General features: G+C 36.4%; 1 protein-coding gene across 1 annotated transcript in view; it reads left to right on the forward strand.

Moving 5' to 3' along the window:
- Positions 1 to 14,733, forward strand: part of NT5DC1 (5'-nucleotidase domain containing 1) — a 139,916-nt gene that overhangs the window by 82,832 nt on the left and 42,351 nt on the right. The window contains exons 7-8 of the mRNA XM_061990125.1: positions 5,984 to 6,158; positions 11,466 to 11,563. Of these exons, the coding sequence (XP_061846109.1) occupies positions 5,984 to 6,158; positions 11,466 to 11,563 (273 nt within the window). The remainder of the gene's footprint in view (positions 1 to 5,983; positions 6,159 to 11,465; positions 11,564 to 14,733) is intronic.

Raw genomic sequence — 14,733 nt, forward strand, 5'->3', positions numbered from 1 at the left:
CCCACCCATATTCCCTTTTTCTTCTGTCCTCCCTGAAATACTGCTGCTCTCCTTTTTTCAGGTGAGAACAAGGATTTGATACCATAATACTAACATCCCCTTCTTCTCCAAACTCAATATCCTCTTTTAATTTTTGCTCCTACTTAACTAAGAGGTGTAAATAGGCTGTGTAAACAGCCTGAAATAGAGCAGGATCCTTAACCCTTTAGTCTGTTAAGAAACAGCACGCTAAGGAATTGAGACAGTTGCAGGAGACGAAAATACAGAATATTTGACATTAGTCACTTTTTTTTTCCCTCTCTTCATAACCTCCTATCTTCCTGGACTCTCATCCTTTTGTTCTGTTTTTAAACATCTTTAGCACTTGAGGGAAGAAGAGGGATGATTTATCTCTTTCCTGCTGCTCCGTGTTCCTGATATTTGCCTGAACCCAGGCCTTCAGAATGTAACCATATTTTGCCCAGTCATGCCTGCTTCATGCTTTACTCCACTTTCTTATCTTGCTTTATGTTGACATTTCCTTCCCTCTGTCTCTTGTTTTGCCTCTGCTGCTTCCACTAGAATACAAAAGGAAATTAAAGACAACTGGTCTAATGTAATATTAACTATCACCCCTTTCTCCTCTACTTGCTTTCATTAGATGAAGATTCTTTTGCAAAGTCTTCTGTAATGAAGGTGTTTTTATTGTGTTTCTCTTGGTAGATGTATTTATTTAGACAAGACCACAATGATGAAAGAAGCATCTCTGTTTAAAAACCTGAAGTACTGTAAGGCTACAGTAGAACACAGTATGCAAAGAATACAATTGTCCACATCATAGTTGACAGTAATGCTTTATTTCGGCTCTACTCTGTTTATCAAATAAAAAACTTTACCTACAAGCCTGCATTGAGCCAAAAATTATGGAAGGGGTGTAAGTCCTTACATCAGAGCTGCAGAGAATCTGTCTATGGGTATTGATAGGTAAGCTATAACATTGCTTTTGAATTTAAAAGAGAAAGAAGTCATATTCCCAAATACTAGTTCCATTGTAAGAGGTGGTTAGTTGTTAAAGCCCCTAAATACCATCTACAAATTTGCAGCTGAAAGCTTATTTTTCTTGGCTGAGTTCTAGGGATTTTTTTAGTCTCATACCTCTCTGCTTAGCTAAATCATATAGTGGATACATTCTTTTTAATTCAATCAAGTATGTGCCCCTTAGAAGCAGTGACAATACTAAAAAATACACTATGTTCCTGTGTTTCAATTCTGGACTGAGACCTTGCCGGAAATCTGCCTCTTGCCTTTTTTATAATCCAAGTAACAGTTAAAAACTGCAGTGTCCTGGCATTGAGATATTGAGTCCAAAGGAGTCCAGAGCCAGTAGGGTGTAAACTGACCCTGCCAAGGAGAAGTGGTGTAAGAAAGAGCACAAGAGAAATACACAATTATTTTTTTCCACAAATAGAGGTGTTATATTACAACATCAAACTGCATACTTCAGTAGAGTAATTTTGCAACTGTAGTGGAGGAGGGCAGTTGGATTAAAGACTGGATTATTGTCTGTGCTGGAGGACTTTTGCCCCTCACAGCAAGCATCATGCAGGCTCCTTCTGAGCTGGGTCTGGGAGTTCTGGATTTCCAGTTATACATAATTCCCATCACACTTGCTATCACAGCTGTATTGCAAGCAATTAAACTGCAAGGCAAGAGGATGCAAAGAACATCTTGATCAAATTACAATGTCAGATGAGACAAGAAAAGATAAACCTCAAATGGGACACTAAGGGAACCTCTGATAGCATACACAGAGGAAGTGATACTACTTTGAAAATACACCAGGATGTAGGTCTGATAATAGGCTCCTGCACGACTATAGTATGTGGCAGTTCTAGACAACTTATTTTAATTGCTTTTATTTTTATTTTCTGCGTAAAAGGGGAAAATATTCTGAAAGGATACTCGATGAGCTGCAAAACAATTATTATTTTTGAAACTGTATTTGGAAGATTATTATCAGTCCTTACAGAGGCTGGTTGTTGATTTGCTATCCAAGGCTGTATTTCAGAGATTTCAGATAAATTCACAAGTTGTTCAGTAAAAAGAATGGAAATTTATCTTCCTTATGAGGAAAGGCTCGGGAACTGGGGCTGTTTAGTCTAGAGAAGAGGAGACTGTGGAGGGATCTCATTAATATTTACAAGTATATAAATGATGGGTGTCAGGAGGTTGGGGCATCCCTTTATTGTATCTAGCAACAGGACAAGGGGTAATGGGATGAAGCTGGAACACAAAAAGTTCCATTTAAACGTTAGAAATAACTATTTCACTGTGAGGGTGAGGGAGCCCTGGCACAGGCTGCCCAGGGAGGTTGTGGAGTCTCCTTCCTTGGAGGTCTTCAAGACCTGCCTGGACACATTCCTGTGTGGCCTGATCTAGGTGGACCTGCTTCTGCAGGGGGGTTGGACTAGATGATCTCTAAAGGTCCCTTCCAACCCCTACCATTCTACGATTCTGTGTGAATTTGCACCATGACAACATACATGTAGTAAGTTGTGTGTGAAATGTTTAGACATTTGCTTTCCTGCTCCACATCATTGGATTAAGTTTTCTCATACAGTCACAGGGGGTAAATATGTTGATTGTTATGCTGATTGTCACAGTCTTCTTGTTTCCATTTTTCTTATTACATGCTTTCTTGTGTTTTGAGAAAGTGTTCACACTGCCAAAAAGCTAGAGGTTACTAGTGTAGGCTTTGGCACGCATGCAGATAACTGAAAACAATACAGAGATTTTAAGTGAAAGTTGAAACATTTGTTTTGTTACTGCTGTTTTTCTTTCACTGATTTCTGGGTATGCATTAATACATGTCAGTGTCCATATAGCCATATGGTAAGTGACATTCATAAAACAGAGATAAAAACGTAGAGATTTTATTTTAGGCAGTGTACAAATAGCAAACTGTTAGTTGTAGATCTGGTGGTGACCACAAGTTCCCCTTTTTGATGCAGTGAATTTGTGAACCGGCAAAACTTCTCTAAATCATGCTTCTAGTTACATTTTTAAGAGTATTTTGAAACTTGGATTGGTAATGCAGGAAGGTAATGCAGGCTAGAGACACTTCTTATTTCTCAGGAATAGTGTTGGTCTGAAGAATTACTTTTTTTGTTTTTCAAGTGCAAAGCTGTATGACAGTTGCATAAAATCACTTTGTCCTTCTGTTGGCTCTGGTAAAATTATTTCTTTTCTGATTCCTCACTGACTCTTTGTTCAGTAGAGTTTTATTTTTATGTTTTTTCTGCTATAGAAAAACAAAGCACAGCATATGGCATAGTGGTAATATATACCATTGGGGAAAAAAAAATGCTTGACTTCTCACTGTTATATCATAACATTTGATTGGAAAGGCTTCACATGATGCTATTTCTCTGTCACATATTAAAACTTCCGTAATGCTTTTTGCCAGCAAGGTGCCTGTGGCTCCGCTGTCCTCCTCAAAACTGACTGTTGAGCTGGGGTATTGAGCAAGGTTTTCAGCTTTTATTTGGCTTTCAATAAAATGATGAAGCTTTGATGGTTAAACTCCTTTAGAGGTTATAAATATATACTTGACCGAACTATCTTCACCAGATGCAATAGTATGTTAGGAATTAAGTTGAACTCTACTTTCACAGGCCATGTTGGCCTAATTACAGTGCAGTATGCTTTAATGAGGGTTCTTCTAAGGTACTTCTGCCTGATATGGCAAATAGCCCAGAGGCAAACTTCAGATCTCAGTGTCAAAAGCTGATTCATTGCTTGTCTGCAATTAACAGTTGGGCTTCAGGGTCTAGATAGAAAACTAGAATGAGCTCATATGTTGCATCCAGAGTTGTTGACCTTTTCCAGTGCAGTTGTTGTAACTCTAAGGCCAAATATCATAGATTTATTACATAGCAGATACTGCACCGAGTATGGGCAAAGAAGACAGTGTTGATTAAATTTACTCAAAGTCTTTAAATAGTTTCACATCAAAGAATGGTCAACAGAGAGTGGGAGGCATTTGATGCAGAAAGAAAAACAAAGAGCATCAAACAGAAAAGTTCATATAAACCAGATCTTTTTGCCTTAGGGTAAAAAGAGTGATGGATCACTATATACATAAATTAACTTAGCCATCTTTTATTTAATTGTTTGAACCTGTGAGAGCTAATGCCAAACTTGTTTTGTGTCCTACTTCATTGTTATGTAATGTTGTGTGTTTTCAAAAACAACAAAGAAGAAAAATTGTCATAGCATAGCGCATGAAACTTAATTACTAAAGATAATACTGCAAAAAATAATGCAGCTTCTGCTCCTAAAAACTGTATTGCTCCTCCCAAGCAATATTGATGCCCCAGAAAGGGGAAGGGGAGGTGGGGGGGAGTCTAAATACTACAGGAAAGCTTGTTTCATAAACCTGTTTGGTTTAATCAGAAATATCATTGGTTCTGGCTATCCCTTAAGGTAAATGTCATGGCATTCTATAGTTCTGGCTGCAGAAACATGCTTGTATTCCAGTGGTACAGGCTGTTGCACAGTCTGACCAAACTACTAAGAAGAACTGAAATAGTGACCTGGTTGTCAGTTGGCAGATTTTGTTTTAGAGACTTCCTTCATATACTATAGTCTACTCTGTAGCTTTTGGGAAGAACTCTGTCAATTCACAGTACAGAATAAGACATTTTAACTTTCTGTGTAGTTGCAGTGATAATATCCAGTTTGAAACTTCTTTTGGCGATTTTTTTTTCTGCCATCTGTGGATGTTTGAATATGAAAATTTTAAAATATTTAACACCCAGCATCTTTCAGTCTTTCTTTGATACTACTGTTTCAAACATACATGTACACTTTCATTAAATAGCTAAAGTTCAAGTGGTTTAAATCTTATTTTTTCAAACAGGAGACTAACATTACTCACATACCAGAAGGCTAAGTAATGTCTGGGATTTATTAAATCATTCAGCAAAATTGACCACAGTCAGTTGCATATAGAACAAATGCTGGAAGAAAAATAATCTTCTATGATGATGTTCATTATACTATAACACACACAGACTGAGAGCTAAATACTTGGTAGAATTTCTCTACAGTTATTATACTTCTTTTTAGACTTTTAACTAGCTTGACACTTTGATTTATAGAGGATTTGATCACAGAGAAAATATGTAGTCTTAGACCATAGGAGTAGTTGAAATGGATGTCATGTTAATTTGATGATTTGGTAAAACAGCTATGGGTTGTAAAAAAGTATTTATTTGTGACTTTAATGATTAGGTAACTTTTACTGCCAACTTTGTGTTATTGCACTTTTAAAAATCTTGCATTACAAGTGTATTGGCAAAATTCAATTGCTGTTAGGTTCAGCAGAAGGCATTATTGAATCTCGAATTGCAATTGGGTTGTTGGGTTTTTTTATCTGTTTCAAGTATTTCACATAACTGTGAGTCTTTGTCAGTTTCTTTTATCAGCCTTTCATAGATAAAATGTTAATTGTGAAAAATGCAAAAAGATGAAAATGGATGTTATTGATAAGACCATGCAAATGTAAATTGTCAGAAGTAACTGAACAGATGTTCTTGGGAATTTCAGGTCCTTACCATTTTCTAAACATTAAACTCATTTTAAAATCACAAACTGAGTATGCAAAAATTGAGCAAAGACAACAGGAAGCAATTATTTTTCTATCTAAGATTATAATCTTTAATTTATGTATTATTTACTCTTACAAGTAAAAGAACATCAAACAAAATAACTATGAAAATTCCATAATAAAAGAAAAAAGTCATACAAACCCAATTTCTGCTACAGTTTATCCTCGTGGTTTGACTGGGTTTTTGATTTATATTGAATAACAACCCAGGCAAAATGTTAAGCTTTGCCTTTTTAGAATTTTATTGTTTGCACATAAAAGGATATTTGTTGTGTGGATGAAGTGGTTTGTATGGAGGATTGGATAATACATAATTATGTTTTAATTTTTTAGAAGACTGTGGGATGTATTTCCCAGAAGTGAAAAATCATCCAGACAAATATTTACAAAGATGTCCCGAGTCTGTAAAAAAGTGGCTGAAACAACTGAGGAGCGCTGGGAAGATTCTGCTGTTAATTACTAGTTCTCACAGTGACTATTGCAGGCTGCTCTGTGAACACATTATTGGGTAAGTGCAACGTCTATTTCAAATTTTATACGTCAGACAGCAACTGGAGATAGGCCTGAGCTATAAGGAAGTTAATTTGAGTTTCTTTATATGTTTATTTATGTTTCTTTATGTAAGTTATTTGGATCTAAGGTTTCTGGTGGGCCTTTACTCTCTTGTAGGATCATAGAATCATAGAATGGTAGGGGTTGGAGGAGACCTTTAGAGATCATCTAGTCCAACCCCCATGCAGAAGCAGGTAAAGTGCAATAGAGTGTCTCAAGGTACTCAAAATAATCCATCTCTGAGCCAGTGAGCTGTATCAGACCTACAACATACTTACATCCAGCATCTTCTGAGGGCATCATGATGGGATTGAAGAGGACAGGGAATATCTTTCAGGCCAACATCCAGTACATCATCTGAATCCCAATTTTTTTGTATGTTTTTGCTAGACTGTCTTATTCAAGCCAGTGAATAGGTAAATAAGCTTCTCCAGTGATGAGTGCAAGTAGTAGTAATATTTCATTTCCTTGCAATAAATCTCCATGGAAAAGCTTAGAAATATATCTTGCCAATGGTAGTTTCCAAGAGATGGTTTTGCATGAGAACCATGCATTTACAGAACACAGCATGAAAGATAAAATGGATAGTTCATTGAACTTGGCAGTTGATTGAGATTGTAGTTTCTGATCACAACAGCTACTTTTTAGATGTATTATTAATAACGTGACTAGTCAAGTAAAACTCAGTGAAATTCGTCAGAACTAATGCTTACCTCCCTTGATACAACCTAATCAGTGGTGCAAATAGCTAAGTGGATGACATGCTGAGACTACTAAATAAGTGAATCAATGAAACAAAGTAACACAATGCAAGCCAGCCTTGGCTATCCAAATGTGGAAGGAAACAGCACACTGAATTAAGTGACACAGAAAGAAAACCACAGGTAAGATGAAAAACAAGAGCTACCTTCCAAAACCAGTCCTGCCAGTATCACTTCTCTTTTGTACTCTCTAAGCTAAATGCTAAATGGAGCATCAGCTGTGCCAGTTCTAACTACCTTGCATGAACATTACACTTGGTCATTTGAGGAGAAAATCTACTTCCTCACAAAAAACAATTCTTTTTATGGGTAAGATGCCTGTGAATTAACTCTTTCATGACTAGTTGTTTTCTGCTTGAAAATTTAATGTAAAACTAAATTATTGGCCACATATGATTTTGGCTTTCTTTTTCGTGGTGAGTAAGATTTCAACTCTTTAAGGCAGCTGTAGAGATCTTGCAGGAAAGACAGTAAAAAAGCTAGCAGAGGGTTGATTGCCTTTCAAAAGAAAAGAGATGTCCTGCTAGAAGAATCTTGGGTCACTGTCTCTTTCCAAATAAGTGTAGCATGTTCTACAGTGTTTAGTAAAATCATACTTTCCAGTGACTCACACAATGTGGCTTCTGGGACAACTTCTGGGGAACTGATTAGTCCACTGTCCATTAGACGTGACTGAATTTCCTCAAAATAATTCTAAACATTTATTGCTTTTATTTGTTCTATGCCTCTCATATCAGACAGTAAGACTACACACCTGTGCAATGTTTTGCAGTACAGGAATATAGTCTAGGTTCACGCTTATTATCTCAGCCCTTAGATTTGACTAGACTAACTGCATTTTATTCTTGACATCAACCATTTTGAATTACATCTATGTAGTCCTTTATTAATTTATTCCCCTACGTCTTTCAGTTAATCACTATGATACAGAGAAGTTCAGAAGTGTATAATATCGCATTAAAAAAAAGTAAAGATTAAAAGTGGAGATGGTGTGAAGTTTTAGGCTCTTATTCCTAGTATCCTTACCTTGTAAATGTTAACTTTTTTGCATTTTATTTAGAAGTTCCTTTTTGTTTAAGAAATAATTGCCAACATAAATCAGTGCCATGCAATTCTTGCTTAAGTGTATTATTTACCATTTCAAGAGCAAACTATCCCAGTTGTGTTAATCTGACCAAGTTGCCCTTAACTGAAAGACGTTTGGTCAGGAGAGTGGAAGTCTGAGACAAAACATAATTTTAAGATAAAATGAGAATCATTTGCCAGCCAGAGCACACATGTATTGCTGTCAGCGGTGTATAAAGCACATAAACTTATAGAAGCAAGTGCCAGTTTGTTCACACAAGTAGCAACATTGTGATGTGACTTTTCAGACTTACCTACCACGAGAATGTGTGTCCAGTTAACTGAACATTTAAGTGTTGGCATGAGCACAGCTGAAGACTTGTCAGTCATCACATAGGCACTGAAGCTGAGTGTCATTTCACCTCTTCGTTAATGTTAGCCATCTAAAAGCTATGAAATTTTTTTAAGCTGGTTGTTTTGTTTCCCTCTGTATCATCCATAGCAATTCATTCTGTACCACAGAAGTATGTCTGAAGTAAGTGAAATAAATGCCTTCTAAGAATGTTGATTTTCACAATTGGCTCTGTCTGTGGGGTAGATCACTAGCTGGAAATGCTGCATACAACTTTAATGTGGCTAAAGTTAGGAGAATTACATCCTACCCTTTGTCTTAGTCACTTACTCTAACCACAGGCTGCTGTACCAAGCAGAGGCAGTAACTGGAACAGACTTTATCATGTATAATGTTACGTAGTAATGTAATACAAGGTACACGCTCTCATAAAATTGATGGTTTTGTAACAGAGATTTAATATGATTCAAAAAAGGCCTTAGATAATACCTCTTGTCATACAAAACATAGTTTTTCTTCCACAAATCAATGAAAAGCTAATGAAATCTTGTGAAAACTCTGTTCATTCTGTGTCAATTTTTTTTACACAAAGCACTTCCCACAAGTCTTCATTGTGCTCTTGAAGTGTTGACTTTGTTTTGAAAGTTCACACTTTCCACACATTTTGTGGAAGCATCATTTGCACCATATGCTAATTTGAAAAGTTTAACTTTATGGGTACTTTTCACCAAGAGCCATGGGTACAGAAGAGCCATGCCTGTTTGCTCAGGTTCTGGAGTCTTCCACACAGAAGCTGATTTTAAAAACATACCATTTTCATATTTGATACTGGTTCTTTTAAAAGGTAAATGTTTACATATAGTCACAAGTGGAGCAAAAATAAACAAGCACAATTTTTGTGACAGGAAGAAGATTTAAAGACATTCTGTTTTAAGGCTGGAATGTGATTTAGGGCATCAAATAAAAGCATAAAGATAAGCCAATAGGGAAAGCATTCCATTTTCCAATTAAGATATCTCAGACTCATAGGCAATTGTAGATTATTTGAAAATGACACAGTTAGCTAGTTTACTTCCAGTAAAATTCCTTTACTATTGATAGCATTTTAGTGTCTGTACCCGTGCCAGACTTGCCATTTGCGTCTTCTTTGTTCCATGCAAGAGCATCCATCATTTTTTGGATTCACCTAAGCAATGAAACGTTTCTAATAAAATATACCACAAATGGAGAATGCTTACATTTTCCAAGATGAAAAAAAAAAAAAAAACAACTCTTCAAGCAACATTTGTCTAATTTTATATTCTAATAACTTCAAAACTTGTAGGTAAGCATTATTGTTATTATTCCTTGCTATGATTTCCAGATTGATGATGTAATAAACAAGCTTAGATTCTTTAAAATAAAGAAGACTCTTGCTAGAGTAGGAATAACTAACTGGCACCTCCAGAAATTGTCTACCTAACAATAGGACAAGTGACATGAATGTTCTCCAAAGTTGCCTATTTTTCCTGTTGACTTTGCAATATTACTGACTTGTATATAAGTCTCTAAAAAATACCTAAATATAAATAAGTGTGACTTAAACACCATGCTGAAATGTACAATCCCATTTAAATTGATGGAATTTCCATAGTTATTATACCAATCTGTATTCTTATGTATTGGCCCAAGCCCAAGATCAATGTGTCACTACAAGTAGAAAATCAGGAAAAAGAGGCAAGGGGCCTACATGGATGAAAAAAAAAAACTACTGGAACTACATAAGGAGAAGAAGGAAATCTATGTCAGGTGGGAAAAAGGCAGGATTTCTTGGGAAGAATGTAGGAACATTGTCAGAGTATGCAGGGTCAAAACCACCAAGGCCAAAGCCCTTTTGGAACTAAAACTGGCAAAGGAAGTAAAACAAGAAAAACAAGGACTTTTTCAAACATATCAGCAGCAAAAGGAAGATTAAGGAGAATGTGAACCTACTGATGAACAAGGAGGCTGCCCTGGTGACAGAGAATGCAGAGAAGGCAGAGCTACTGAATCTCGCTTTTGCCTCAGTCTTCTCTACCAAGGCCGGCCAAGAGGATGGGGCAAAACTTTTTTCTGTAGTGTCCAGTGATAGGACTAGGGGTAATGGACAAAAGCTGGAACACAAAAAGTTCCACTTCAAGTTAAGGAAAAACTTCTTTACTGTGAGGATGAGGGAGCCCTGGCCCAGGCTGTCCACAGAGAGTGTGGAGTCTCCTTCTCTGGAGGTATTCAAAACCTGCCTGGACCTGTTCCTGAGTAACCTGATTTAGGCAGACCTACTTTAGCAGGGGGGTTGGACTTGATCTTTAGAGGTCCTTTTGAACCCCTACCACTCTATGATTCTAAAGATCTTTTAAATAAATTAATTTAATGGTGGGATTTGGCTGGCATATTAAGACTCGATAGGTGTTTTATTTGTGAGCCACATTCTAGCTTTTCTGTTAAAGCAGGGATTCAGTCAGAGCAACCAATGGAGCCTGAAGAGAGTTCACCTAACATAATGTCATTTCAGCTTTAGGGTATGTGGAACCACCCATTACACTTCTTTAACTGCATTAAATAGATACCTGTTGACTACAGTGTCATCTTAGATACCACTTAGGCCTGAGCATACCCCTACAGTATGGATACGAACAATGTAAGCACCTGTGTTTACGTGTCTTCAGTCTTCAGTTACTTCTTACCCCATCACTTGACTTAATATATTCTGCATTATAAAGAAAATCCCTCATTAACACCTTTCTATACTTGTCTATGAATATGTTGTCATCTGAAATTAAAATACATCATCTGTAAGATGTGATTCTGCAATTTGAAAACTCTATGGGCCAAGGAACATCTCTTTACCAATAATAGTGATGCTGAAGGTACAGGTACAACACTGTAGGTTCTCAACCAGCTATCTTCTGACTTTTGATAGCCTCAGGAAAGAGGGCAACAGTGACATTGAACAATCATTGGAAAGAAATATTGACAGAAGAAAGTGCCTTCTTAAGTCTTAAAGCGTATTTAGTGGCATCCTAGCTAATTCATTACTTTAATTCATTCCATTTCCTTTACTTTCTAGGAATGATTTTGAAGAGTATTTTGACATTGTGATCACAAATGCTTTGAAACCTGGTTTCTTCTCCCATACCCCAAACCAAAGGCCTTTCCGAACTCTTGGTAAGTTGCAGTCATGACTTAAAATAAAAGAGAAATAAAAATAAGTGGAGGACAGCTGGACAACTTACTTTGAAGATTTAGCACTGGGGGGAAAAATGAGCTCCACACAAAACTGTTCCAGAGATATTAGTAGAAAATTCTCTTAGGAGTGAGGAGCACTGAAAAATCAAGAATTTCAGGGCTAAGGACAATGAAAAGGCAGAACTGCAACAGTAATGAAAAATGGCCTTGGGCCTCAGATATTGCATTGTAAATGTAAAAATCCTTTTGCTTATTGTGCTAACAAGTTCATACACAGAATGAAATTTAGTTCTCGTAAAAAACATAGCAGAAATATTTCAAGAATTTAAAGGAAATTCAATGACTAGTACAAAATAAAATTGCAAGAAATGATTTATTATGAAAATCTGACAGTATTAAATGTGTGTACTTTGGCTAAATAATGGCAGAGTAGGTGAAAAGGAAGTGCCCCTGTGCTGACTTAATTTAATTAAAACAATCTGAAATGTTTGGCAATGTTGTCCATTAGGAATTAAGGTTGTAACAAAAGAGGTTTATAACAGCAGTGTTCATTGAACTACAAATAACAATAGTAACATGGCTGAAGACAGTTATTTACCATAGTTTGGTAAATGCCTTTATGATTAAGTATGCCCTGAAAATTAATCTTACATCCAAAATAGCACGTCAGCATATATTGACCTGCATTTTAGCATTTTATGACAGGAAAGTCAGCTGTTCAGCCCAAAAGAAATTTTGCCTGTGGAGATTTTAGAGTATAACTGAAATGAGCAGCGGAAATATATACTGAAAATGCATTTTAATGTTTCACATATTTATATAGAAAAATAAGTAAGAAATATCTTAAAAGTGATTTTAAAGGATTAGTTCAAATAGGAAACTGCAAGTTGACCACTTGAGAAAAAATAAGCTCAAAAGTGAAATTTAAACTATATGAAATCAGGAAAGGGGGGCCGGGAACATAAATAGTGAAAAAGGCTCTGTTCTGCAAGCATTTTATTTAGGTTTATATAATGAAAATTGAAAAGAAAATGCAATTCACTTTGGATATTTTTTAAACAATCTGATTAGCCTGACTTCCTAAGGAAGTCCTGCTGTGTCCCTGTGTCAGTAATCCAGCCAGCAACTTTTGAACCTGTTGGCCAGTTTCAATAAATTTATTAGACAGCCAAAAAGCTCCAAGATATTTTGACAATGGTTCTTTTTGTGCAAACAAGGGCAGAACAGAGGGAGGGAGAAGACTTGAAATTACCGTCTCTGTTGAGAAATGTTGTATAGCAATAGCCTAATCACCTTATTAGATTGTAAGCACCAATTTTCATGGAACTGTTTCTTTCTCGTGTTCAAACAGGAAGAGCATTCCCCAGAGTCCTCTTTCTGACTTACTGGTTTTTGTTCACTTTATATTTTGTCATAGCAAAGAGGCTCAAGTGAGGGTTGATTAGTCAAGTGTATACCTTGTTAATGCAGAATAAAATGTTCTGAAGACCTCACTATCTAAATAGATAAGGGACAGAAGCGGAACTATAGCAATCATCAGATAAATAATTTGCCAAAACTGACAAACTATGAGTGGATTTTTTTTTTAGTACATTTGTATTTGATTGACAATAACTGGTTTCTTCTGAAAGACCAACCAGAACATTCAAAGCAAAGACTTATACATACAGGACAGATTTTTAGAGGCACGTTTTGAAGTAGTGAAAAGCTTGTTTAAGACTGTGTATGAAGTTTAAACTGTCAAAATGGGAACAATTATATGCAAAAACACCTGACATATTAATAGTATATTTTTATAATGTGTCTTTTGCTACTCTCTGTGTTCCTCTCAACACACATACAGCTTCAGGGTAGGCACTGATATTTTCACACGGTCACCACAAATTCATTTTTAAACCAGCATACAGTGGAGTTTCTAGTACTTTTTGGCCTTGGCCAGTGGCACATCCATCTTAGAGCTGGCTGGCATTGGCTCTGTCAGATTCAGGGAAGGCTTCTAGCAACTCCTCACAGAAACCACCCTGTAGCCTCTCTGCTACCAAAACCTGTCCATGCAAACCCAAAACAAGGCAATTGTGTTCATTAAACCTTTGAATCACAGAATCTTAAGGGTTGGAAGGGATCTCGAGAGATCATCTAGTCCAACCCCCTCTGCCAGAGCAGGAGCACCTAGAGTAGGTCACACAGGAACTCGTCCAGGTGGGTTTTGAATGTCTCCAGAGAAAAAGACTCCACAACCCATCTGGGCAGCCTGTTCCATTGCCATGTCACCGAAGGATGAGAAAGAAGACAAGATGACAAAGGCGTTGTCTAGAAATGTGATATCAGATAGCTGTTCTGCAGAAATGTTTTTCAGTAGACAAGTAATTGTAGAACTAATTCATTTAGAAACCATGAAAAATTATTTTCATTCTGCAATTAAAAATGCATCACTGCTTCATTTCAAGGCATGCAGCATATAAACCAACCAAAACACTATCTGAAATCATAAGGTATTTGTGTGACTGCTTTTTATCGAATGGGAGCACTGAAAAGCACAATCACTAATTATTTAATTTGCATAATTTTCTTTCTAAGTACCATTCTGTTAAATAGAGGAACAGTTTATAGATATCCTTCCAGGCTTTGGAACAGCTACATTTATTTTGACCTGGCAAAACAGTTTTTCTAGTTAGTTGTAGCTTTTGTATCAGAGCACATAGTTTATGAGAAGAGTGCTATACAAAAAGAAAAAACTTTACTTCCATAAGAATACCCTATAGTTTACTTGTTATTCACAAGGTCACATTTTCTTTTACATAGGCAGATTTTTTAAATGGTTCTTGAAAGTACTAATAGCATCTTGAGCTATTGGGATCTAAGGATCAAGTCTGAAATGAGAACTGAGAAATTGAGAATATAGAATTTTGTTTGCTTTCAACAGCTACATCCAGCTAAAAATAATATACCTGTCCATGAAGGACTTGAAGGAATACCAATAGCAAATACAGCTGTGACTCATTTTGATAATCTGCAGTACACCAAGAGTTCTGTAACATTGGACTTTCCCTTTATAACATCATTCTTAGTGTCTGTCAAATCACTAACCTGACTGACAGTTCTGATCATTGCTGAATACATTTTTTAGAATGCAAAATTAAAATAAAAGT

The sequence above is a fragment of the Colius striatus genome, chromosome 2 (assembly GCF_028858725.1).
Source record: "Colius striatus isolate bColStr4 chromosome 2, bColStr4.1.hap1, whole genome shotgun sequence".
NCBI lineage: Eukaryota > Metazoa > Chordata > Aves > Coliiformes > Coliidae > Colius > Colius striatus.